The following is a 24518-nucleotide window of genomic DNA, read 5'->3' on the forward strand; positions in this document are numbered from 1 at the left end:
TACTTTTTATACTTCAACTGTTTATTAAACTTTACAAAAGCTACATAGACAGAATGATCACACTCCTCCCTCCATCTCAACATGTTTACATGAATTAGTCATACTCATGTGCCCTGTATCAAAAAGCTTCAGTTTTTGGTGAATAAGTTAATAAGCGGACAACACTATCGCCTATTGTTACATGCACGCACGCTCTCGTGATCGCCATCATGTGACCGCCACCATGTGACTTGCCTCCATGTGACATGTCCCATAGAGTTGCATACTACATATGGATCTAATAGTGTTAAAAATATATTTCAAAGCATACCCAGGTTCAGTGTCAGACTATGTTAGCGTTGCAGCTTCACAGCTCAAAGATGTCGTCCTCTCGCTCCCGCAATTTCATTGTCAGCTTGGTGGCGGTGAGCGGCACGGCGGCGGCCGACGACGGCGGCGGCGGCGCCGAACGCTCGTTCATCCTGCTGGAGCAAAGTGCCTCGAGATCGGCCAGCCTGACAAAGGAGAGAGAAAGAAAAAGCAATCAATTAAACCCTTTCATCGTTTGGTATCGGTGAGTAATAGTGAATACTTGGACTGGTTTAAAAGAAAAAAAAAAGTGGCAGCAAACATCTGCAGTAGATACTGTAGTTCGATACACGGACAGAAGGACAGAAATGTATTTTGACCTCTTCTCCGCATCCTGCCATCTCCTGGCGGCCGCCCGCTTGGACTCGCTGATAATGCCGTCCAATCGGCTTAAGAAATCCGTCGCCGTCAACTCTTTGCCGGAGGGGCTCGCCGTCGGGCTCTTATCAGCCCGGAACAGCTCATGGTTCAAACGTTCACCTTGGTCATCCTCCTCTTGGTGAGCCTCCGAGTGTGACGGCACAGGAATGGACAAGGACTTCCTTTGGAAGATGGAGTCGTTGGTATACAGACGGTTGACTCGTTTGATTTGCTCGGTCTGAAAGAAAACCACAGCTGTTGGAATACACATTGATCAACTATTTGATAAAAAAATTTAACCAGATTGAAATTTTGCAAATGCATTTTTTGCACTAATTTCAAATCATTCCATGAGATGGATAGTACTTACAGTGACTCCATATTTGAGGGCGAGGCCTTGAAGTGTTTCGCCGGGCTGGATGCAATGTTCGATGGGTCTTTGTCGGACCGGAGACACATTGGACCGGACCAGGCTGCCGTAAGACTTGCTGCTCCGACCGACTCGCAACAGGCCGTTCCCACCGGCGTCCGCAGGCTCCTTCCCCGCGGACATGACGGCGAGGAAAGGAAGTAATCACTCGGCTCGAGTCAACTTTCGTCGAATCGTAGCGCAGCAAACATGGCTGTTTGTTCTATTTGGTTTTATACTTAACAAATAAACTGCTTAATCGGCGCTCCACAATGCCGACCGAGGTAACTTTCGTGACGTCACCTACAAAAAAGTCGAGTCAACATTATATCGAGGGGTAAAGGAGAGGCGCATTAAAAGAGAAGCAAATTAAAATGAGACAAAAGGGGCAGAAACATCTAGCAAAAGAAGACAAAGTTCTTCTGCCATATGTTGCCATGGCTGCCTTGCCTAGCCTGCCTTGTAAAAGTGACACCTCCCATAATGCTTTGCGCATGATGCCTTCAAGGACACACGTTAACATTTGATCTGAATGGACCCATTTTCGCGTTACAATATAGTTCACAATTTTCAAACACAAAACGGTATATTCGCTCAACAGTTGTGGCTATTTCTACTTAATTCGGAAGACGTCCACTTGACTTCAAAACTTAAATTTACCATTCACCCTGAACGCCACAGTTCTCGTAGGCTAGACCGCTGTGTTACTAAGCTACTACTTTAACATCAAATGATGACACTGCTGTACAAACATGTCTTTTAAACGGGAAGGTAACGACAAGAGTCAGCTTAATATCCTCAAAGTAAGTATTAATGTTATATCATGTGTGCTATTATCTATCAATCGATGCGTACACATTGCTGTGTGCAAAGTAAGCTAATTGCTAGCATCACTTCGCATAACAGCATAACACACGCATACAAATAATATAACTCTACATGACTCACAATTTGTTGACACTTTTGCTGTGTTTGATTGCAGAAACGTCGCGTCGCAGACCTCCTGTCAAATTTTATACCAGAAGACGAAGCAGCACTTCTGAGCAATGGAAGGTAACATGTAAACACGGACCACACCGCGACTACCTGATAGCCATCTTTGATCACGTGATCACCTGAATATTTTTGTTTTTAGGTACACTTGTCTTGTGTGCCACTATCGCCCTGTGTTTGACACCGTCGACATGCTGACAGTCCACAGAAAAGGGAAAAGGCATCTTGAAGGTGAACAAAATGTTCTTTTACATGGTAACTAGCAAACAAAACTTTGATTCATGTGAAAATATTGACACTTTTGTATATATGTTTAGGTTTAAAGGCATTCTATGGGAAGAAAGCGCGGCTTAAGCATGAAATCACAAAAAGGAAACAAGAAAACCTCATCAGAGCTGAGGACCAGCCGCAGGTGGGCAACACAAAACTACATTTCCCAGTAGCCTTTGCTGTGATAGTTGAGATAAGGAAAAAAAAACGTTCTAATATTTCAGCAGTAGGGAATGCACAGCCCAAATCTGTGTCATGTGATTAATCTGTTTGGACATTTTCATCGACATTGTTATTAAATTGAACTCAGATGAGCTTTTGTTGTATTTCTCAGGAAGGTCCCAGTTCAGAAGCTCCTTTACTTGCACAAACAAGGAAGCTGACCCATCACGCTTTGCTGAAGACAACCCCATACAACAGCTGCCATCGGAGAACCAGGCATGGCAAAGTCATCTTTCACAGCGTCTCACAAAAACCCCCAAGAAATTAAACTTTTTTTTTATAGCAGCAAAACGGAAAAAAGACCAGCAAGCAGCCAACTTGAACATGTGGCGCCACCTTGTGGAGCTGCAGAGTCAGCTGATGTTCTTAGCATGTCAGGTAATATTAATTCTGTTTTTTGATGATCTTAAAATGTAAGACTTTACTCTCATCCATCAATAGTTGTGCATTTTCACAGGCAGTGAGCCGTCTCAATCATCAAGCACCACAGGAGGTCATCCTCCGTCCGCCACTCCAACATCTGAGCCCATGTCGGCCCAGAGGAGACTCGAATTGGAGCATTACGTCAAACTAAAAAGGTACACCGCCTCCATCATGTCACATACGGTACATGCCCTAAATGGATTATCTTTCCCGTAGCGACGGCTGGCTGCAAGATCGGTGCGGCCGATGGGTTAAAGACGAAGGTGTCGAGTTTGATTCCGATGAGGACGAGCCTCCCTCGCTCGCAACCGTGCCTTCTCTTTAACAACTACGACTTCCTGGACTAGATGTGACTTGGCTCCGATGTGACACGACACATCAAAAAATAAAAAATGGCCGCAGGTCTCGAGTGTATCAAATGTACCCCTCCTGATCCCCGCTCAGCTTAAGTGTAAACCTGAAGTGGACGGAGCTACTCGGGTGCTAATTTGGGTCGTGATTCCACCAGTTAGCATCGCGCTCAGCAAAGTGGCGTTGACTTAGAGAAGCACGCGAGGGTCAGAAGAGCTAAGGCTGGGACATTTCTCAATGCCGCTAATGTGTTGAAAGCACCACACGTCCGGTCGGGGACCTTCTGAGGCAGCCGTTTTCAACAGTTGTTTCTTTTTGCAAGCTTGCACCTACCTGTTGGGGAAAAAACACACTTGACAAATTCAAAACTGCGGTTTAGAAATAAATGTGAGTACACCCTGAAATGATTCAATCACCAAAGAAATTTTGCGGTCAGCAATGGAAGTCAGCTGCCATCACTTTAAAGAGAAGATGAAAAACATGACAGGCGAGGAAGAGAAGGGAATGTTGTGGAAATCCTGAGAGGTTAGCAGCTGTTAGTAGCCATAAAGCGCTGAGGGCGCAAACGAGCTCCTCTTCTACGTGGAACGCCGTAACCCAAGCCCGGCCGTCCGGATCCGTTTCACTTTGCGGCCCGGGCGGGATAAAAATAGCTCAGGTGCTTGTGGGAAGTGCGAGGATCACAAGTGACTTAAAGGAGATTTGCGTGATTAAAATGAAACCTTAGCATGTTGTCAGCAGACCACGTGCCAGAGGTGAGGAAATCATGGAATTAGGGATGGGCGATAGGACCTAAAAAGAAAATCTGAGTTTATTTACAAAAATCACATTTTTTTCCCCAGCTCTACTTGAAATTTTGTCCTTTTTCTTCATCCAATGAAAGATGTACAAATGTTTACAAAGAGGATTTGAATAAATATTTTATTGAAAGTATTTACAGACGCTCCTCCCCTTCCAAATGAGATGATGAATCATGTCACCTGTCCTAAAAAAAGATGCTCTGCGTGACAAGGGACGACTTCTTCTACCCTTCATCTCAGCCTCTGCTGCCGAACTAAACAAACAAGCAAACAAAGATGTGTCAAATTCTGGTTTGTCAATAAATTTGAAGCCTGCATGTTGGTTTTATTGTATTATACTGCTCCCTAGTGGCCAAAGTGCGCACACAGGAAGGAACAGCACAATGCCCATTGACTTATATCAATGCACACTGTTTTTTCTTTACATTGAATTTTAGGTCATTCGTATCAAGATGAGTATTTTTTTTAATTAAAAATCATACTACATAAATTAAAAAATATTCTTAGTTTGTGCTATTCAATGCAAAAAATAGCCACGAACAATTGAGAGTAAACTTGAACAAGGCCTGTCGCATTTTTGTTTCGAGATGGAAAGAAAAGATATTTTGGTTTTCTTACGCATGTCGTTGTTTCGCGTGATGGCCATGGCGGCGCGGGCGCGCGGGCCCTGCTGCGTGAAATGGTAGCCGAACTTGAGGATGCTGGAGTTTTTCTCCAGCATGGCGGCGATCTCCATCTCAACCGAGTCGCCGAGTTTCTGTCGCTGAAATGGAATGAAATTGGAGTCGTGTGTGTATGTTTGTGTGTGTATGTGCGTCCAACCTGGTTGTCGATCTTGAGCTCCACCAGTGTGGCGTTACTGGCCATAGCCTTAATGACGGCCTTCATGCCGTCGGAGGTGATGAAATTGGACTCGATGTTAAGACTCTGCAAGCTGGTGTTCTCCTGCAGCATCTCCGCACATGCCTGACACACGCAAATAGGCCACCTCAGCTAACATGACATCATATTCGTTGGTGTTCCTGACGATTTCACCAGACTCACGTAGGCCACGGGGTCGTTGCTACGAGTGGCGGCGATGCTCAGAACCTCCACGTGAGAGTTTCCCTTCATGGCCTCGAAGATCTCCTTCAGTGTCGGTATGGGAATGTCCTGAAACGGTCCATGGAATGTTCAAAAAGGTGCCAAATCCAGAAACCTTGCCACCTCACCTTGATGTTATTAAAGTTGACTTGGGTCAGGCTGCTGTCGTTATTGTGGATCCTCTCCAGGGTCTCCTCCACGTTGGTGGGGTTGGGCGGCTCGTCGGGGAAGATCTTGAAGGGGTCTTCTTTCACCACGCCTGAAAGTCCACATAGGAGAGATGAATGATCTCCAGCACGGAAGGTGAGCTCACCTCCTGCTACGGCTACGCACTGTTGATGCCTTCGGTGTTGGCGATGATTCCGGTTTTGCCCAGAGCGTCGTAGTACTGCTTGTTGCTCATCAGCGTGTACATTCCCAAGATGGCTGCAAGGGTGACAAAACATTCAATTGCCATCCAGGTGGAAGACCAAAAAGTGGACGCTGGAAATATTTGCGTATCATCACAACAATGTGAAAGAAGCAAATCGTTTGCTGCCCTGAGCTAACTTCTGAAGAGTTCAGTCTGATATTAAATTGCACGTAAGCAAGACTTGGACGCCAAGAAAGAACTTTAAATTTAGCGCAGATCATCCCAAACGTTCTATTTTGGTGTTTCTTGACCTCGGCCAGGCCCTTCACAAGTTGACGGAGGAATTCTCCTTCAGACATTTGAACTCTGGTCAGGAACAGTCTTCGTCTTTCCATTCTATGCAGGCCCTCAGGGGTCCGTTCTGTGCCCACTTATCTTTTTTGTCTTTTTTTTTTTGATGATTTAGATTAGAATGTAGGTAAGATTAGCAGTTTCCACCTGAATCCTGTTGTTACCAGCAGGGGGCAGCACATTTTATCATCATGTTGTAATCTGCCTCCCATCAAAGTGTGTCGCACACCAACTGCTGCGCCCCCCCCAATTCTCCCCACCCCTTGTGACCCCATCGGGAAAAGGCAGGCCAGTGAGACAGCTGCCTGCTTAGCCATAAACACCCGCTATGGCCCTGACAGTAACCCTACTAGCTTTACGGATCGAGCTAGCCTAGCAGGGGAGCGGCGACTGATGCTAATATTGTAAATAAAAGAGATAATTACATTGCTGATCTGCACTTGCTGTTTTTTAGGCTAGCTTTTCATCCCCTGCCGACACACCGGCCAAAAAGCTCAACAAAAGGCTGACGGAAGCTAACCGAGCTTTAATCCTCATCTGGACCCGGTCCAGATTCAAGCCCCCTGGCAGCCAGGCTCTGTGGGTCTGTCTGTTTTTCTGTGCAGAACCTTTCGAATCAAATAATTAGTCCTTAACTTTTCCAGCTTTAAACAGAAGCACCAAACCCAAGGCTATGCTAATGCTAGTTCTTAGTTGAACCCCGAGGCCTGGCTCATCATTCCCGAACATGTGTTTAAACAATTAATGGGCTTAAATATCAAATTGATGCGCCACGGGGCCGTCTTGGTCTTTTTCTGTCAACGGCCGTGTGTTTTACAAAGATATCCTATCTTGCTCCCGCAGAAGCCGCTCCACCCCGACGCGTTTTATTTTTGAGCTGCTGACTTCGGGGAATCGGATCCCGTCGCATATCTGTCGTGGCTGATGGGACGTCCCGGCGTTACTTATATGTGGGTCAGTTCGGTCGATGTGCTGGCATGCTGGGGGTTAACAAAAAAAAAAAACCAGCATGGCGGCACAGCAGGAAGCTTGTTCTTCCTTCCATCAATTACATCCACGGATAGTTTGGGGTTGCGTTAGTTGACACCCGACGTGGGGACACATATAGACAAACAAGACGTGGTCTCACCCGCAATGTCGCACATTTCGGCGTCGGTGGCGTTCTTGAGAGCTTCCTCCAGCTCGGGTTCCAAGATGACCTGCTCGTGCGCTGGAATCTCGGCTGCCTTTTTGGCCACAAAAGCTTTTCCTACAAGGACAGCAAAGTCGTTATTGGGTGCCTGGCCTATAAAACAGACTCCAGAAAGTGTAAAGTGTCAGGCACCTTTCTTCTCCCCAGTGAAAGGCACCAGCTCCTCCCGGTCTGGGTGCTCCATGGCCACCTTCTCCAGGTGCTGCATGAGAGCGTCACGGTCATACGGTCCGGTGGGGTTTTTCTTTGTCTGGTCACGCTGCCGCATACCAGCTGGCAGCAAGGCATTCTGAGAGTACGATGGACAGGGGAGGTCATGTTTATGGGGCAAGACGGTCACATATGCCCAAATCATAAGTAGGTCTTGAGTCTTAATCTTCAACTTTTGAGCAAGACCTAGATTTAAAGTCAAGCAGTTGTTTTAATGGTCCAAAATCAGAATCTATTCCTTGATGGTTTTCTCTATTAAAGGCATAAATGGACATGACAGCTAGCTTAGTTATCAGTTAGCTAAACTGTTAAGCTAATGTAGCCTAGCTTAATTTAGCTCACTTAAGCAGTTATTATTTTTTTACTTAAGCAGTTTTGGCATCAATAATTATCTGGTGCAGTTTTGATGACTTGGCCCATTTCCATTATTACCACACAGTTAGCTAGCTAGCTTACACAAAAGTTCCAATTCACTGATTCGATTTAGAGAACAACTCGGTGTCATGATTCAAACTCTCAAGGGGGACATTTATTTTCCACTCAAGTCATGCGACTCCAATCATGTACCTCGGGGTCCATCTCCTGCAGTTCATAATCCAGCTGGTCGAGCTCTTCGGGACTTAGGCCCTTGAGGATGGCGTCCTCGTCGATGTCCCTGGGGTCCGACATGACTGACTCTTGGGGAGGGGGGGAAGGCGCACACTCACATGCACTCGCTCTTGGATGGGTGAACCGTGATGGCGGGGTTCTATGGGACAAAGGAACAGTACACAAACAAAATTCAAAATGGGGGCGTACTGACACCGGGGACCGGTATCAACCCAGTATCGGTCTTTTTTTATTTCCTAGTGGCATCGGGACTCAGTAGGAGAAAATGAAAACCAAAATATCACAGAAAAGCCACTTAACACATCACATGACGTCACAAAGCACAGGAGCGTGGCCAAGTGATGACGGAAGCGGGAAATCGAATGAGGCGCGAGTAACTCTAAACCTTTAGCGCAGCTCGTAGCCGCTAAGAATAGCAGGGAGGCTACGCAGCCTCATTTATCATCCGCGGAGCCTCATTTGTCATCCACTCAGCCTCTTTAATGCAAATAATCACTTCTGGGCCCATCGGTGAGCCAGGCCAAAGCAATCGCATCATCCAATGTCAGTCAATCATGTTTGCCTGAGATCAGACGATTGCCGCATCGATTGCTTAGGCCTGAAAACCGGAGGTGACGCTTTGCAGCCACGCTTCAAACGATATCGATATGTAGTTTCTTGGAAAAAAAAAGTTACCAAAGCTAATCGAAAGAACACTCTTGGATTATTTTTTTTTGTCTTGTTCCTGTTGGTGCAGGTCTTAGCGCCCAAGTGTAAAATTCCAAATCACGCTGGGCTTAATTTTAGCTTGACAAGTCAGCTACTTGCAGCCGCGTCAAGCCTCAGCGCCTTACCTTGCACACACACACACACACACACATTCACGGACCGCACACAAAGTGTTACACAGCCAAGAGAACTAAACAAAAATTTTCCGTCCACCTTCCAAATAATTCAACAAGCCATCCTCCAAATATTTTCAAGCTCCAAAGATGTTTGAATTTGAAAAATGATTATTTCCAAATGCCTTCATCTTTAAAATGGTACTCTATTTTCCACTTCCGAACCTTCTCTAACTTCTAAGACCCTCCCATCTACTTACAAATTCCTTCATGGTCCAACAACCTACATGTTCAACCTCCAAAATACGTCAAAATCTCCATCAAAATCAACTTTGACATATAAAGCAAACATATCAAATAAAATAAATAAAAGCCTTCATCTAGTTGGAAAGACCTTCATCTTTAACTTCTAACATCTTCTTGTTACTCTGCCAAAAACATTCAACATCTGATTATCTTGATCTGCAACCCCTATAATCCTTCTTCATGTTTTACTTTCAAAATCATCATGTTAATCCGTGCATTTGATTTATGTTTCCCAATTTTTCCTGTCTCAAATTCTGCACAAGCAACACTGAGATAAAACTCAACATGGACTTCACCTACCTCAAGTCACAGCGTCCAAGCCTCCACTGAGACACAAACTACACCCAGTCCAGGACCCCTTACCATCCGAGATACCCCACCTCTCGTGACGTCAGCATTGTATTTTTGGGAGAGAGAAGAGCGACAGAACTTTCAGGATAGACAGCAACATGAAAAGTGCAGTTCACCTGAGAAGAAACACTGACACCTAGCGGCCAAAACGAGTCGGTACAAAAGACGGTCCCACATCGAGATTATCTCACGTTTAATGACTTTTTTGTGTGCGACATTCTCACATTTTGATGTCGTTTTTGTGTCCCATATTGATATTCTCGGGGATTCTAAGTTTGCCATTTTTAAATGTCTCACTTTTTTTTTTTTGTGTCCCACAATGACTGAACTTTTCCGACTGACAGTAACACTAACCACTTTTTTTTTTTGGTGTGTCCCACGCTGACATTCTCACGCTTTGTGTTTTTTGTGTTTCCCCATTACCAGACGTCCTTCCCCCGTCATGCCCCAATTCTTACGGCTACACACCTGGCAACATTGTGCACATTCTTACTGACAACACTAACTCCCATTTCTGACATTCTCAAGACTTCCTTGTCTTATTTGGTGACCCACATTTTTATGACCACGCCCAAGATTTGCATTCACACAACTTTCTTACGTGAACATTATTCCTCTTTGTCTTTTTTTGCTATTGTCTCATACGAAAGTTTTTTGAGGTTCTTTTTGGGTGTGCCCTGCATTGACTTTTTGCCTCCTTCATCCTTTCACATAATTGTGTTCTTGTGTATCGAAACAACAACAAACGTTTTGTCACCACAAAACATACCAAACATTGTGCGCATCCTTACCTACAATAACAAACACACACAATTGACATATTTTGTGCCCTACCCGAACCTTTTGTTCTTTTCATCCTCCTTATGATCTTAGTGTTATGGTTACTGTGATGTTTTGAAACTTCTACTGTATGTTGACAACTGATATGTATCTCTTAATATTCTAAAGTGGAGGGATTGGATTCAGTTCAATTCAGTGCAAAAATGATTTTCCATTGTACACTTTTTCTGCTACACTCCTTGTCACTTTTTTTTGTTGGATTTGTGTAACATTGAGTATTTTGGCAGACATTTTTGCACTTTGCCACCTACCTTGTGTCTTCTTACATGCTTCAAAATGATGCGGTGTCCCCGTTGAGACTTTCATGTTGATGATACAACAGCCTATGAGAGAGAGAGAGAGAAAAAAAAAAAGAACATTGTGATCGTTTGGTACATGATGACACGATTGCACAAAATGCCATTCATTGCAAATGACTTTAATTGCTTCATGTTTGCTAGCAACAGCCAAGAACAACCCGTACAAACCAGAAGGTGACTCACCTGAAATGTCACAGCGATCGATGACCTCTGCCAAAGCCGTCAAATGTGACGACAAAAATCAATTTAGGCAAATCCGGACACGAAATGTAATCAGATTACTTGCACAAGCAGTTGTCCTAATTTCGTGCTTTTGCTATTCTGGAATCATTTCTTTCAACATTCCAGAACGCTGCACAACACAAAGCATGTGGTGCAACACAAAGAATGTAGCGCAACACAAAACACAGCCTACAGCAACACAAAATATCACAATTCAACAAAACACAAAACAGCACCTTACAACCCAAAATAACTCCACCAAGTATTTAAGGTTCTCTTAACCTCTTTTAACCTCCTCAGAGGTGACCAAAACACACGTGGCCGCACACAAAAACGCAATATACATCCCACCGCTAGGAGTCACCCTAGACGAGCTATATTTTAGGGCAGGACACAAAAGTCTTTGTACAGTAATGCTGCTTTTTCCCTTTGTGTGTCTTTTGGGGACAAAGAGATTTGTTTGTATATGTGCGAGAGTGTGTTTGTGTATACACATGTATTAATTAGTGTGAGAGCATAATAGAGGCTATACGTATGCACATGCCATATTGTGTCCTGCAAGGCGGCAATTAAAAAAAATCAAAGAAAGGTTGCGGTTGGACACCAGAGCAGGTAAGCTGGTTTGTCACGAAAATGATGCCATCCACAGGTGTGTGAAGTCTTACTCAGAAGTCTCACAATGGACGTTTGTCGATGTTACCATGGCAAGTAGGAACACAAACGGCGAAACGCGTAGTTACCCGAGTTTAATATTCTCCACATTTATCTCGCCAACATGCTGGAAAATGGATCAATTTTGGGAAGTGTGTATTTTAGGGATGCTCAACAGGACTCCCGCAATACTTCACAGATTCGTTTCTCCCTTCTGCTTAGAATGAAAGCGACAATTTGTTTTTCAGCTTACAGCCGCAATACTTCACAGATTCATTTCTCCCTTCCGCTTGGAATGAAAGTGAAAATATGTTTTTCAGCTTACAGCCCAATTATTCGTCATTCAAGGACATGTTGATAACCCATCATGAACATGAACCAGGATTCCAGATAGGGGCATCGGGGGGGAAAGAAAGAAGCAGATGAGACGACAAAGAAAAAGCGTCCGTCTCGAACGTCTTGTTAAAAACATGAATGGCTAAAAATGTGAATGGACGCAGGCAGCCCAGCCGGCCTCCTCGTGAGCGCCATCACGTTCTCTTTGTCTCTCAACGCCGAGGTCCGCTTTGTCCCACCCGGGTGGGGAGGGGGGATCCCATTTCCCCTCCACTTTGATGTCTCCTCCCCCATCCCACCCACACACCCACAGACCACATGAGCGCATGGGGAAAGAATTCCAAAGCAAATCCATCAGAGTAAAAACAGAACCAAACAGAGAAGAAGTCAAGTCTGAGAGCTGGTTTGTCGATACGTGGCCTGACATTAACTGCACAAATCTTTGTCACGATGCCTACAGTCGGAAGAAACGGAAATACGTCGAAAAACATCACGAAATGAAAAGAAATGCTAATAAATACAGGAAATATTACAGAATGTAAATCTATTTACCAAGTGAATCAGTTGACCAATCAATGCGCAATGCATTCTGGAACTTAATCGTGCGTGTGGCTTGTGTTTCGCATTGAGTAGCATAAATATTTACAATGAGCATATGACCTCAATTTCCATATGTGGCGACAGTGAGGAGGGGGGGGGGGCACGTTTAATCCATCTTAACGACGGCGGGGCCTCGAACCCGAAGCGGCAAACAACATGTGGCACGTAAAGCGTCCCTTTGATTGCATTGTTGCCATCGCGGGCCCGTCGGGGCGGCCCGCCAGACTGTGGCCGCCCACCCCCGCATTCACGGCGCCCCTTCGGGCCCCCCCGTGCAAAAGAGCGAGGCCGAGTCTTTCCTGCAGCCGGTTGATGTCAGGCTGCAGGAATGTGGAAAACAGAGCACACTGGGGGGCCTTGTTCTCCCTCCTTGAATAGAATCCAGCAGGCCAAAGCACATGCCACACACACCGCCCGGCCGAGGGCATTGCGGGGGGGGGGCTTTGCGGGAAAGGGGGGGGCACCTAATGTAGTTTGAGGTCATGCGGAGGCACTTCTGATAAAGTTTGGAAAGCGAGCTCTACTGAAAACAACGAATGTGAAAGTGTCAAAACAGGAAGTGCACGGTCAGCACGCCGCCTCCCCTCCCGATTTTTTATTTTTTTTTGATCACTCGATGAAACAGAGAAGCGCAATGGGGTGCTATAACGCCCTGGAATACCAAGGGCAACAAGTCAAGTTGATAGACAAACGAGCATTCAAACAAGGACTGAACGATTCATCAAACTGAAATATAGCTAGCTAGCTAGCTAACTCGATGTTACTTGTCAAGCCTAAGGATGACCACAACAGTGTCAGAATTAAAGAAACAAAATGAGGAAGAAGAACCAGAAGATGTGCACAAAGCACGTCCAGTTCAAAAAGTGACAACGTGATGAAATCAGGGAGAAAAGTGAGACACGGGAAAGAGAATAGCTCCTTGTGACTTTTGCCTAGCAACCGGCCTTATTCAAAATAACAAGCGCGAGGGTGTGTATTAAATGTTTACATGCATGTGTGCAGGCCGAAACACTTCATCACCGCGTGACTCTTGGGGTGCGCTCATGTCTGCTGGGTTGCCGTCTGCACTCTTACATAAGGGCCAACAAGTCCAGGCGTGCTCTCGCCGCCAGATGTTTGATGCTAGTACGTCACCAAGTACAACATCTTTCTTACTGTACTTAAGTTGTTGTTTTTTTCAGACTAGTTTTATTTATATTGCTTACAATCAAACACTGATAGCCGCAGTTTTTTTTCATTGTTGTAAAATGGCGGGCACGCAAAAGCACACTTAGCTTGGTTTTAGCTAATCGTTTTAGCCAAATGCTAACAATAGACGAATGGCGGCTACGTATAGAGCTCTGATAGCGCTAACGTAACAAAAATGGTGAAGCAGCATTTAGCTGTTACGCCGCATGTAATTCAAATCACTTCAGATTAATTTTCTTCTGTAAGCTACTTTTGTTCTCTTTGTTATGTTTCAAAATGCTTTTCTGTTTTTGGCTTCTGTGAAGCACCTTGAGTTCCCTGGATAAAGGTGCCTGGCCTTCAAAAAACAGAACGTGAGCTCATTGATATCATTCTGGATAGTAGCCAAGATAAGAGAAAAAAAAAAAAATAATTAAGACTTTGAAGTCTCAATTAGGCACATCGGAAAGTTGTGCGGTGCATCTGCAGACGGGAGTCTATATTTAGCTGCAAAACAATGAGCACGTGCCTTGTTGCGGAGTCTTTTTTTTTTTTTTAATTCAATAAAGTGCCCCCCCATCTGTGCACTTGCCCTATATTCAAGATGTTATAAATTGATTTTATGTTCATAATTGCTGCATCTTTTTGTGTCTGTAACAAAGCGATACAAAAACACAACAGCACTCTTGCTTGCTCTAATGATGCAAGGAAAAGCCACATGTAAATAAAGACTTTCTATTTCACTAGAAGTCCACCAAAAATCCCCAGCGGTAATCACAACGCCTCTTCACAGACAAAAATGACACGACTGGGGAAAAAAAAAGGCTTTCTATTTCACTCTAAGTCGAGCAAAAATCCCCAGCCGTAGGCGTATTCGCTGGTGTTAGAGCGAAAGCACAATGGAAGCTAAGCCATAATGCTCCATGCATTTACATGTCAAAAAAGTAGAGCATAACACACACACACACACACACGACAGATACAAACATGTGTACGGACAAAAGCAATTCCATGGCCGCCCACGCATTCGCATACTTACACACACGCACACTGGGAGTGAGCCCACGGATTTCTTTCATCACATGAAACCGAAACATTTTTGTTCCAGCCAAGTCAAACAATGCATAAAAAAAAAAAATTGTGTCAAATATATTTGGGCAGTCAGTAAAGGCAGTTTCTGCAACAAGTAAAAAAAAAACAAGATGTTCTATGCAGCTCACTTGTCTAAAGACGCTATTTTAATTAATAATGTAATTGTGGAATATGATTTAAGTGGAAATATTTTAGTGCTTTAATGTCAACTGATATCACAATTGCTCAGTACTCGGCTAACGACCAAATGAGACAAGTTGAAGCACTGAGTCAGCATAACGTGTTTGTGCTAACGTTACTGATTGACATGTTTGTGTGTGTGTGTGCTGATATGAGCCATTGCTGTGTTTTGCTTGGACACCAGTAAAAAATGATTGCTATCAATCATCCGCGACCATCCAAATTTGTCTGGTTAGCATGGAGATGCGACGAGGTACGAGCGTACTGCACAATTTAACTAGACTGGACTAGCATTGATTCGTTCATGCTATGCTATGCTATGCTATGCTATGCTATGCTATGCTATGCTATGCTATGCTATGCTATGCTATGCTATGCTATGCTATGCTATGGATGCAAGTGACACAAAGACAATGACCGTTGGGTTAATATTGACTATACCTAAATAAAATTAGTTAATTGCCGATTTAGTTATGTTGTCATTCATGTTGTGGAATCAATGTCGTCAATTGCACGATTACAATTTTTATCGTAGCATGCTAAACTCGAAAAAGGCTCTTTTTAAGGCTGGTTTCAGGCCCGTCAAGGTCAACAGAGTTTGGAGTCTCGGGTACTTTCCTCGGCTCTCGAAAACGCTCTCGAAAGTTGACGCGCGCCGCTAAGCATGGACATGCTACGCTGCCACGACTTCTGCTTTTTCTGTTTCAACGCGTGAATGAGCACCTAAGTGTTGGTCCGCTTTCAAACAATCTTCAAATTAATGTCAGGAAATATTTATTGACTGGAGCGGTGCTCAATGTTACGACGTGTTCCACACAAACAACGCATCAATCGGCAGCCGATGATGTATCGACATGTTCGAGTCAAATACGTTTGATGATTAAAGACTATAACAAAAACGGTGACGAGTGAAATCAAAAAGGAGTGGGTGGGAAATTTCCGAAATGTGAACAAGGCGTGAGAAAAAATTTCTCACAACTGGCATCACAATACCTGTCGGACTAAAATTGACATCAGTGCATGGCGAGTACCAGCATGCAGCGTGTGTCACGTGACCTTCCCTGATGGGAACCTAAAAACGACTTCTTTAGCATCCGACACACGATTCAAAATGAAACAAACAAATAAACAAGGAAGTTTTTCTTTCATTCATTCACAAGTGTTGCTAAGCAATTGGAACAAACAAGTCGCGAAAAGCAGAAGCTGACAAGATAAAATAACCAAGCTAGCAAACGTTGTTTCCCACAATGCTAAAAGAAGAAATGACTCCCACAGTGCTATAAAGACGATAAACCAACATTCCTAAATGAAAATAAGCTAAAAATGAACAAATGGATGCTAGGTTAGGGAGAAATGAACTTGCTAAAACTATTTTCGTAGCACTCAAAGCAAACTTCCAGCCAACTTTGTTCCACTCCCTGTACGTAGGCGTGTGCCTGCGTGGGAAGGGGAGTCAAAGTTCGCATGACCAGCATCATTTAGTTTGTCATCTTTCTTTCAGTCATCACCTTTTATCTGCCTTTTAATCAACTCCAGTCATCTAAAAGTCATGGTGGACAGGAAACTGAGTCACATGACAAGTTGTCACATGACACACTGGTCAGCCCGAATGTGAGTCAGCTGAGGAAGAACAAAACAACCGGATGTAAACTTTGAACTTTGTACGTGGCAAAAGCAAGCAGGAGCTATTCCAGTTTACTTTGGGAGTCACATGACCCTGAACTGCTCTGTTCAGGAACAATTTTGACCTTCAAAAGCATCCATAAAAAGTTTAGGGTTGTATTACGGTGAGCTGAAGCCAACCTTTAGATTCAATCTGTGAACATTGACCTCTACTGTGAGGTGGATTTATTATTTTACGAGGAAACAAAAACTTGGCTTGTTCTTTGACTTTCATTTCGAGCGCAACGTTCTCATACGCGCCGAGTATGAGGAAGCATCAGAAATATTTCAACAATGCTGCATTTGCGACACCCAGTCAAATAGAATCAGAAAGCAGTTTCTGGAATAATTAAATTCCGGATTCCAGAATGACTCAAAGCCAGAAGGTTTCAGAATGCTTCTTTCACACAAATATGGCTGTTGGTTTCTTTTTCTCCTGCCAAGGTTGTTTTTAAATACAGGAAAAATGATGTCACATGGAGAAAAAAAGAAATCTAATCAAAGCATGAATATGGAAAAAACCTCGAGGAGTTCAAAGACCAAAAAAGGAACATACGGATATCACATGTCCTGGCAGGTACATAAAAGCTTTATTGACATTCAGCATAGCCTGAGGGTCAAGATGTTCCTGTTTGCCGTGATACACGTTTCTCTGCCAGGAAATGCTCTCGTTTGCACACTCCTGACATATTTTGCTACTAAATACATGCAAAGATGAAATCCTTCCGAAATTGCCTTAACGTTCTGTGACCAAGCGTCGTTTTAGCTCATCTTTTCGCCATTGAAATGATTTGGAATGTCGGTGAGCCGTTCCAGCTCGCCCAAAACATCTTTGTTATTTTTTTAAATACAGAAATCAGCAATGCATTAAATGAAATATATAACATAGAATGGAGAAAATAGTTCAAAAATCCAACTGTATGCAAAGGAGTCTGTTTCCTTTAGGGGCGTGGCCGAGCAAATGTCAACACTGGGAGTCAGTCCGGTTGGACCGCCTCCCCCGCAGTAAAACAAAATATTTTCTAATGTAACTCTATTATTAGTCTTCTAAACAAAGAGCAATACAATTGTTCAGTAAAATGTAAAGAATGAAACACCTTGCGCAACACGATTACCGGATTTTCTGGACTACTTTTTGCACAAGCTTTGAATTCTGCAGCTTATCAACGGATTTATCATGATTTTTATAATTTCGGACGATTTGTGCATATTCGCTTATATATGTAAATTAAACATGAACACACCCGTGGTTTATATCCTGGTGCGGTTCATAGTCCAAGAATTACTGCAACTCATTGCAACTACTTCTGCTTTGTGTGACTTGGCCACTAGGGGCAGTATAATGGAGCCATGCAGACAAAAAGTTTCTGAATGCGGCTCAGCAAGTTGCAGTCATTTTAGACTTTTTGTTTTTTTACAGATGATAAAGAATATAAGCATTTGACTATTGTTAAATTGGACAATATGAGTCACTACATTGTTTTGTTGTCTTATGATACCGCCACAAAGGTACTAATTGGTATCGATTTGATCGATATCGAAGATACTAATTGGTATCGAGCTCATTGCACTTTGATTTCGATACACATCGTCATTTTCTAATTTGCTCTACAGTACAGGGTTAGTGGAAGGCCGAAAAATGACCAGGCCAACCCGTGTGTGCACTCAAAGTGTTGACGGTAGTGAAGGCCCATTCAAAAGGTTCTCAGCATTCCTTGATGCTAAGCTTTTGTTTTTCTTGACACGGATCAGAGAGTTCAAGCACTTTGTCGTGCACATTTAACGAGCACGCCGTAGCAACAGCAAGGGTCAGGGGAGACGTCGCCTCCCGCATTGCCCGCTATGCCCACACCAGCACTTTGGTTACAAAAGGTTGCTTGAGTTTGTGGAAACAATCACAACCAGCGACTGGCTCCAGTTTTATTTATGTATTTTAATTTTTTTTTTAGGATTAATTTTTACTGTCACAGGCAAATCAATACATGCCTAAAATCAGATGCTAGCATGATAAGGAAAGTTCATAGTGGTTGGGATCTAAATTGACTACAATTCAGGGGTCTTATGAGCAGTGCTAATGTAGCTTAGCATCAGATTGACCACATGGTCAAATTGACCGGCAATCGCAACGTAACTGTTTTGCGTGAAAGTAGCAACGGTCACGTGATTAATATTCCGAGGCACCAAACGAGAAGTTGTCAAACGTTTATCAGCTTGGGGAAGCAAAGGCAACGGTTGGCGTAAACAATGTCTCTCCCACCCCCTTCACCTGTTCCTCTTCTCGTAAAGTCTCACGCCGATCACCTTTCCCTGCCCGAATGTGACGCTTCAAGTGCAGGGCTTCCATTACTGACGGTTTGTTTCCTCATCGGATGGTTATCGCCGCTTCTGGCACGCAGGGGGGTTTCTCACGCGACTCTGGTTCAAACTACAAAAGACGGACGGAATTCTGCCTATGTCGTCATCTTTGACATTGTGTAAATAACACTGGATGGCGGTATACACTCCATATAGCGCCTTGAGATACGCGTTGATCCGAGAAGTGGTCATTCGGCACTCGATTTAACTCCCATCACAATAAGCAATAGTTTTGCAATCAGAATTTACAATTCAATTGAATTGCATCATTAAATGTGTTTATTTGCACGTAGGTGACTTCCGGCAGGTTTATGCTTGTCGCGTTAACGTGAAGTTTGTCCTCTTAGATAAGCGATCCCCTTTTTATCTGTTAACCGATAACGGTGGTAGAAACTTTTACAGGATCAAAAGATGTGTTATCATGGAAAATCATAATTAGCAGGACCTATCGATGACATATACACCCTAGAAATCCGCCCTGTAAATAGCTGACTGCGTCTCCCGTCCAAAAAGTCATTTGGGGTTAGACTCACCTATGGACTGAATGAGGTGGATTGCTTTGTTGTCTTAGTTCACTGCGGTTGGCTGGAGACCAAAGTTGGGTGTAACCGACTTCTCGCTCCAAAAAACTGGGATAGGCTGCAAACATTAAAACAGGCGTGAACGAATGCTTGTATTTATAAATACCCTGACCTGACATTGACTTGCACCAAGTCCAGGCCGTACCCAAGGTTTCTAGCTAAACAAACATGCGGCATTTGGCAAACTTGCACGAAAAATGAAAGGGTTGACTGGTCATGGAGTCGCTTGACATCACAGCTGGTGTGGGTTAGCAAACAAGACGCAGGTGCACCGAATGGAACACCTGGTGGCGGCGTCCAAGCAAACAGACGTCATCTGGACGGGAGACGCGATAAAACAGGCTAAATGTCAAAAACGTGAGAGCTAAATTCGATCTGTGATGAATTTCCCTCGGAAATAAATATCACGGGATTGGTCGCCCACGCAGTCGTTCCCAAGATAGGTCACAAATATGTCATTATTGAGATTTATAGTCCCGATAAGGTTTTCATTTCCCTAATACATGAAAACTGAAAGTTGTTGGCTGCGGGTCATATGAGCATACCCAAATGTCAACAAAGCCTTGAAGGTCAAACAGCACATGTGGAAAGCCCAAAACTTTTTGATGCAAATTAAGTTTCTGTCGCAAACATCGGGATTTCCAGCTAGTTGCCCGAGAGCTTGCGTTGGAGATGGAAAGACTCGGTTACGGTGAATTGATTGCGATGGCGACACAAGCGTCGTTATGAATCCGATATGACCTTGCTGGTGCCGCCATCTTGGTTTAGAATTGATGAGGGGGATAAAAATGCCAAAGGACCGACCCACCTGACTATGAGATGATTTAATTTTGCTTGGATGATTTTGCTACATTCCGCCTATGATTGTTGTGCTGCCTTTTCGAAGACGGAAATGTTTTTTTGTTTCGATTTTCAGAAAGGAGCATTTATTAGCTTTAGCTTGTGGGTATGTAAAGTGGACGTATTAAAGTCTTTAATCCGAGTGTTGTCGAGTACAAGTGGTAGACAGACGTGTGAGCTGTTTATGACCTTTAAAGAGCTAAACCTCTTTGGTTTTAAGGAATTTTGATTAAAGTCGTAATACAGCAGGATTAAGATACTTTAAGGGCAGATTAGCGCATCGATAAAACACTCCTGATCTGGCAGTTTTTTTTTTTTTTTTCTGGTCAGATTATCTGCTTAAATGCTGTTTTCGGTAACCTTTTCTTTGTGTCTGGGAAAACGCCAAAGTAAAAACAGCAGGATCAACAATTTGGCGTCGCAGTTCCACTCGTCTTTGTCACCGTCTTATTTTGTCTGCGCTGTAATCCCCCCCATCGTCACCTTCATCATCATCATCATCCCCGTGGTCGTTATCGACATCCACAGGGGAGGATGAAAGATGTGACCCACATTCACGTGGAGACAAAACAATGGCGAAGCTTTTAAATGTCAACACGTGTGGAAAAAACGCTTTGAGAAATTCAACACGAGACAGACTAAACACCCGCAGCGCCATCACGTTATCGGCCGACATTAAAGAAGTCGTACGATGGCAAAAGTACCTGTTTAAACGATTCATAGAATTCTTTTTTTTTTTTTTAAGTATTTATTATTGTTTGAATCAATTTGTTTCGACTGCTAAAGTGTTTAGTCACGATGAAGCAGCGGCACATGGGTCCAGGACCTGAGGCCTAAACAAAATGTCCCCTGTAAATAAATTAGACTTCTCGATCACAAGTCTCCTCGAGCGGAGTTACGTGATTTTCTCAAGAACGTGAACGCTTCTAAAGTGCTCCGTGTTGCTAACACGACACATTTTTTTGTCTTCTGCCGGAGTTGCTCTTTTGAGTTAAATGAGGAGCAGAGGGACAACGATTCGGTTCACGTGTTGCTGAGTAAGCGCTGAGCGCAGCTTTAAACCCAGTGCGGGGGAGGTAGGGGGCGCTATAATCAACTTCTCGGGGGTGAGCTCATCTCTTGAACTTCAACAAGTCATCAGATGGTAAGCACAACAACACGTATCATCTGCTCAGCTGAAAGCGCAGAAACATGTGAGGGAAAAATGCATGACTCCAACGTTTCGGTCACACGGAGGCCGTGGCGCCGCATGCTGAGCTTTTTCCTAAGGCGGATGATGATGATGATGGATGACGACTGATGCAATAAAACCTTCAATGGCGTATCAATCTAGATTTTTTTATGGAAAATGCAAATAACGAGGACATTATTCCAAAACAACTTTTGCCCTATTTGAATAGAATGAATATTTAAACATTATAAAGTGAGGCTTCGAATGTCCGAAAAGGCGGCCTACAAAAATGAGACCACCTGGGAAAACTGGGGTCAAAAAAGTCCGGGTCTGCCGCCGCCGTCACGTCAATGCGACGCAACGGAAATATACTTCCTCTGTGTGACCATACAGGAAGTAGGTCACCTACTTCTCAGATGCTGATGAACCACGGCCACATCCTCACCATGAGGTCATGGAGTCTGTGGCGAGCTCGAGTCTTGTTTCCGAAAAAATTTCCCGCAAAGTTGCACAAAATTAAACCAAAGTGTCTATATTGCGCCTCTCCTTCGGTCTTTCTCACACTAAGCAAAGACAAAGTGCCTTTAAGAAGGAAGTGACAAAGCAAATAAAGAGCAGTAGCCAAGTTGGTATCAAGAAAGTCTCGCTGCGTTCTCTGAAAAGAATTCAGCAAAAACCGTAGTACATTGACACTCCAATTAACTCAAAGTTTTGGAATTTTCTAAATAGCATTAGCAATCAGCTCGAAACATCTAAGCTAAATAGCATTAGCAATTAGTTCGAAACATCTAAGCTAGGTTTCAGCATTCTTCATACAGTGTTAATTAAGAAAACGTGTATGACTTTATCAAGACGTGCTTACTTGTTATTGTTGATCCGGTCCAAAGCGATGTCAGCGACCGCCCAATGGCGCCCGCAGAGTGGACCACGGGAAACCAGTCAGCACACAGTTTTGCTGTTGTTTGCAAACTCGGAACAGAGGCAGGTTGTCCCCTTTTAGAAAACAAACTGGACATATTTAAACTCTGGCCCGCAATGGTTTCCTCACAGACAAACCAAAAAGTTATTTCTTGTAGGTGACAAAATGTTTCCTTGTGGTCCACCTAAAAAAAACAGCAACGTGACACAGTCAAGTCATTCAGAGCTATTATTGATGTTATTATTATTATTATTTGGAAAGAAGAAGTGGGGTGCACCCTGGACTGGTTCTCAGCCAATATTAGTTTACATACAAACATTCAGCAATCGCGTCTACGGACAATTTAGCATCACGCTGTCTAGCTTGGTTGACTTTAGCGAAAAGTGGGGTGCACCAAGGACTAGTTCGCAGCCAACTCCATTTCACAAGCAAGCATTGTATCTCAACTATACGGATTATAATTGATATCAAAACGAGCAAACGCCATTGTGCAAGTTATTCAAACACTTCCACCTAGGACAGGAAGAGCAGGAAGTGCTGTCTTTGTGCACTTTGGAGATGATTAAACAAAGATGTCACCTCTCCGCATTCTCATCCAAATGTTCATCCAACCAGCCAAGCAGGAACAAAGCAAAAACGAATTCTAACGCTTGTGCATATTCTTTTCTCACGCTTGGCTTTCTTTACAAACTTCTTAAGTCCTGGCAATCAAACAGTTCTGGAGCGGATGTAAACAAAGACGGGTGACCCATGGTGAGGTCAGGCGCTGTTTTTTCTTCCTTTCCGGAACACAGTGTTCCCGGCAACAGCTTGCATGGGACCGATCCACATTCCAAGATTACATAACCACGCAACAGAACTCTTTCCCTGCCCTCACTTTTTCATTTCTTAACCCTAGTTTGGCTTTTTAATCACAAAAAGTGGCTGTTAATATTCTTGTTCAAGGCCAATCGTTACGACGTAAGGAATTATTTTCAATCTTCTATTTTAAGAGCCTATTAGGAAACGTCATTGTCCTCAACTCCACCTCCCAAGCTAAAAAAAATTGAAGATGACTTCATGACGTGACGAAACAAGAGCCTTCATCCTGGACTTTCCTACGCGACTATTTAAAGAGTCACTAAATTTACGTTTATGCTCCATGGGAGCCTTCAGTGCCATACAAGTGAAATAAACAACATGACTGCAGTAAAAGGGAAGTGACAAGCAGAAACACGTCGGAATTTTTGACTTTTTTTTTTGCACTAAAGCGGAATAGGGTGCTTGTAATCCATCCTCCTGTTTTTTTTTTAACCCGTTTTCACAAGTCTGTGTGAATGCATACGTGTGAAACGTCCATTTAGTTGTTGTGTAAACAATAAGTCATTTTTCTTTCTCTCGCAGTCTTCCGTCCACGCTAGGGCCGACTTTTATCGTGTTTATCGACGCGTTCAGGCTCACGCAGTTCCGAGCTGAGGCAGTTCTCAGTAAGAGCAGCTGAGTGGTCGGGTTAAAGATAAACTTATGCCACGGCCCATTTCCCGGAATCGAAGGTTTGTTTTTTTTTAAAAAGAGAAGAGGGTGGGGGCAGCCTGTCGCCAGCGAGCGCCCGATGCTCATGGCGGGGGCCAGGAAGCCGATCCTCACGGCTCGGATTACCAAAAGTTCAAACTGCAGCGGACCGGTTTGCATGAGAAACTGCAGGATCACATGTCAGAACACAGCCATTCTTTTTTTCAGTTGACTCGGGGCGGATTACATTCTCGGAAAACCACTCGGGGTGTTTTGGAAATCATTTTCTATGCATTTGATAGTACCTGATAGAGTTTAGGAAATCCTTCCATTTGGTGCCCGCAATGCAGCTTGAAAAGTAGCAAAAACTTCAACCAATGGAATGACAATGATGACTCAACTCATTGCACCTATACAGAAAAATAATCATGTATTTTAGTTTGATTTTGAAACAAATTCAATATACCATAAGCGCCGTAACTAGTTTTTCGAGCTACCAGCACTCACTTGGTGGTTTTGTTTGTTTTTGTGTTGCCTACCAGCCTCAGGGAGAGGAGACTTAAGTTATGCTGAATACAGACTTTGGGAGTTAATGCTCAACTCAAAAGTAAAAGAACGAGTTTGAACCTGATTACAATCGGTCTACGCCGCCCACAGAACG

At 43.7% G+C, this 24518-nt stretch overlaps 3 protein-coding genes across 8 annotated transcripts; 1 reads left to right on the plus strand and 2 right to left on the minus strand.

Annotated features, from left to right (window-relative positions):
* Positions 1 to 1261, minus strand: lysmd1 (LysM, putative peptidoglycan-binding, domain containing 1). Its single transcript, XM_088386100.1, has 3 exons — positions 1079 to 1261; positions 669 to 946; positions 1 to 494 (listed from the first exon to the last, which is right to left on the minus strand). Exons 1-3 carry the CDS (start codon positions 1259 to 1261, stop codon positions 347 to 349), a joined length of 609 nt encoding a protein of 202 aa, XP_088242226.1. The 3' UTR covers positions 1 to 346.
* scnm1 (sodium channel modifier 1) lies at positions 644 to 3448 on the plus strand. 2 transcript variants are annotated; one of them, XM_088386095.1, is made up of 8 exons: positions 644 to 1920; positions 2100 to 2170; positions 2253 to 2341; positions 2428 to 2522; positions 2715 to 2818; positions 2889 to 2980; positions 3060 to 3180; positions 3242 to 3448. In XM_088386095.1, the coding sequence occupies exons 1-8, from the start codon at positions 1870 to 1872 to the stop codon at positions 3348 to 3350; spliced, it is 732 nt and encodes a 243-aa protein (XP_088242221.1). In that variant the 5' UTR covers positions 644 to 1869; the 3' UTR covers positions 3351 to 3448. The 2 variants fall into 2 exon arrangements, with proteins under 2 accessions (XP_088242221.1, XP_088242220.1); XM_088386094.1 differs by having other exon boundaries at positions 660 to 1920; positions 2886 to 2980.
* On the minus strand, positions 1271 to 24252 carry tmod4 (tropomodulin 4 (muscle)). Of its 5 annotated transcripts, XR_015860656.1 has the most exons (16): positions 24163 to 24252; positions 22310 to 22440; positions 19389 to 19494; positions 10543 to 10614; positions 9401 to 9480; positions 7932 to 8112; positions 7287 to 7443; positions 7092 to 7211; positions 5593 to 5685; positions 5388 to 5518; positions 5221 to 5328; positions 4999 to 5142; positions 4795 to 4939; positions 4357 to 4430; positions 2066 to 4168; positions 1271 to 1420 (listed from the first exon to the last, which is right to left on the minus strand). XR_015860656.1 is itself a non-coding variant. In XM_088386091.1 (9 exons), the coding sequence occupies exons 1-9, from the start codon at positions 8031 to 8033 to the stop codon at positions 4408 to 4410; spliced, it is 1023 nt and encodes a 340-aa protein (XP_088242217.1). In that variant the 5' UTR covers positions 8034 to 8112; the 3' UTR covers positions 4284 to 4407. The 5 variants fall into 5 exon arrangements, 1 of the variants encoding a protein (XP_088242217.1); XR_015860657.1 differs by lacking the exons at positions 9401 to 9480; positions 24163 to 24252 and having other exon boundaries at positions 22310 to 22525; XR_015860658.1 differs by lacking the exons at positions 9401 to 9480; positions 19389 to 19494; positions 22310 to 22440; positions 24163 to 24252 and adding an exon at positions 10774 to 10797.
* Positions 24253 to 24518: the final 266 nt, after the last annotated feature.

The sequence above is a fragment of the Syngnathus floridae genome, chromosome 10 (assembly GCF_059516105.1).
Source record: "Syngnathus floridae isolate MCC-2025c chromosome 10, RoL_Sflo_1.0, whole genome shotgun sequence".
NCBI lineage: Eukaryota > Metazoa > Chordata > Actinopteri > Syngnathiformes > Syngnathidae > Syngnathus > Syngnathus floridae.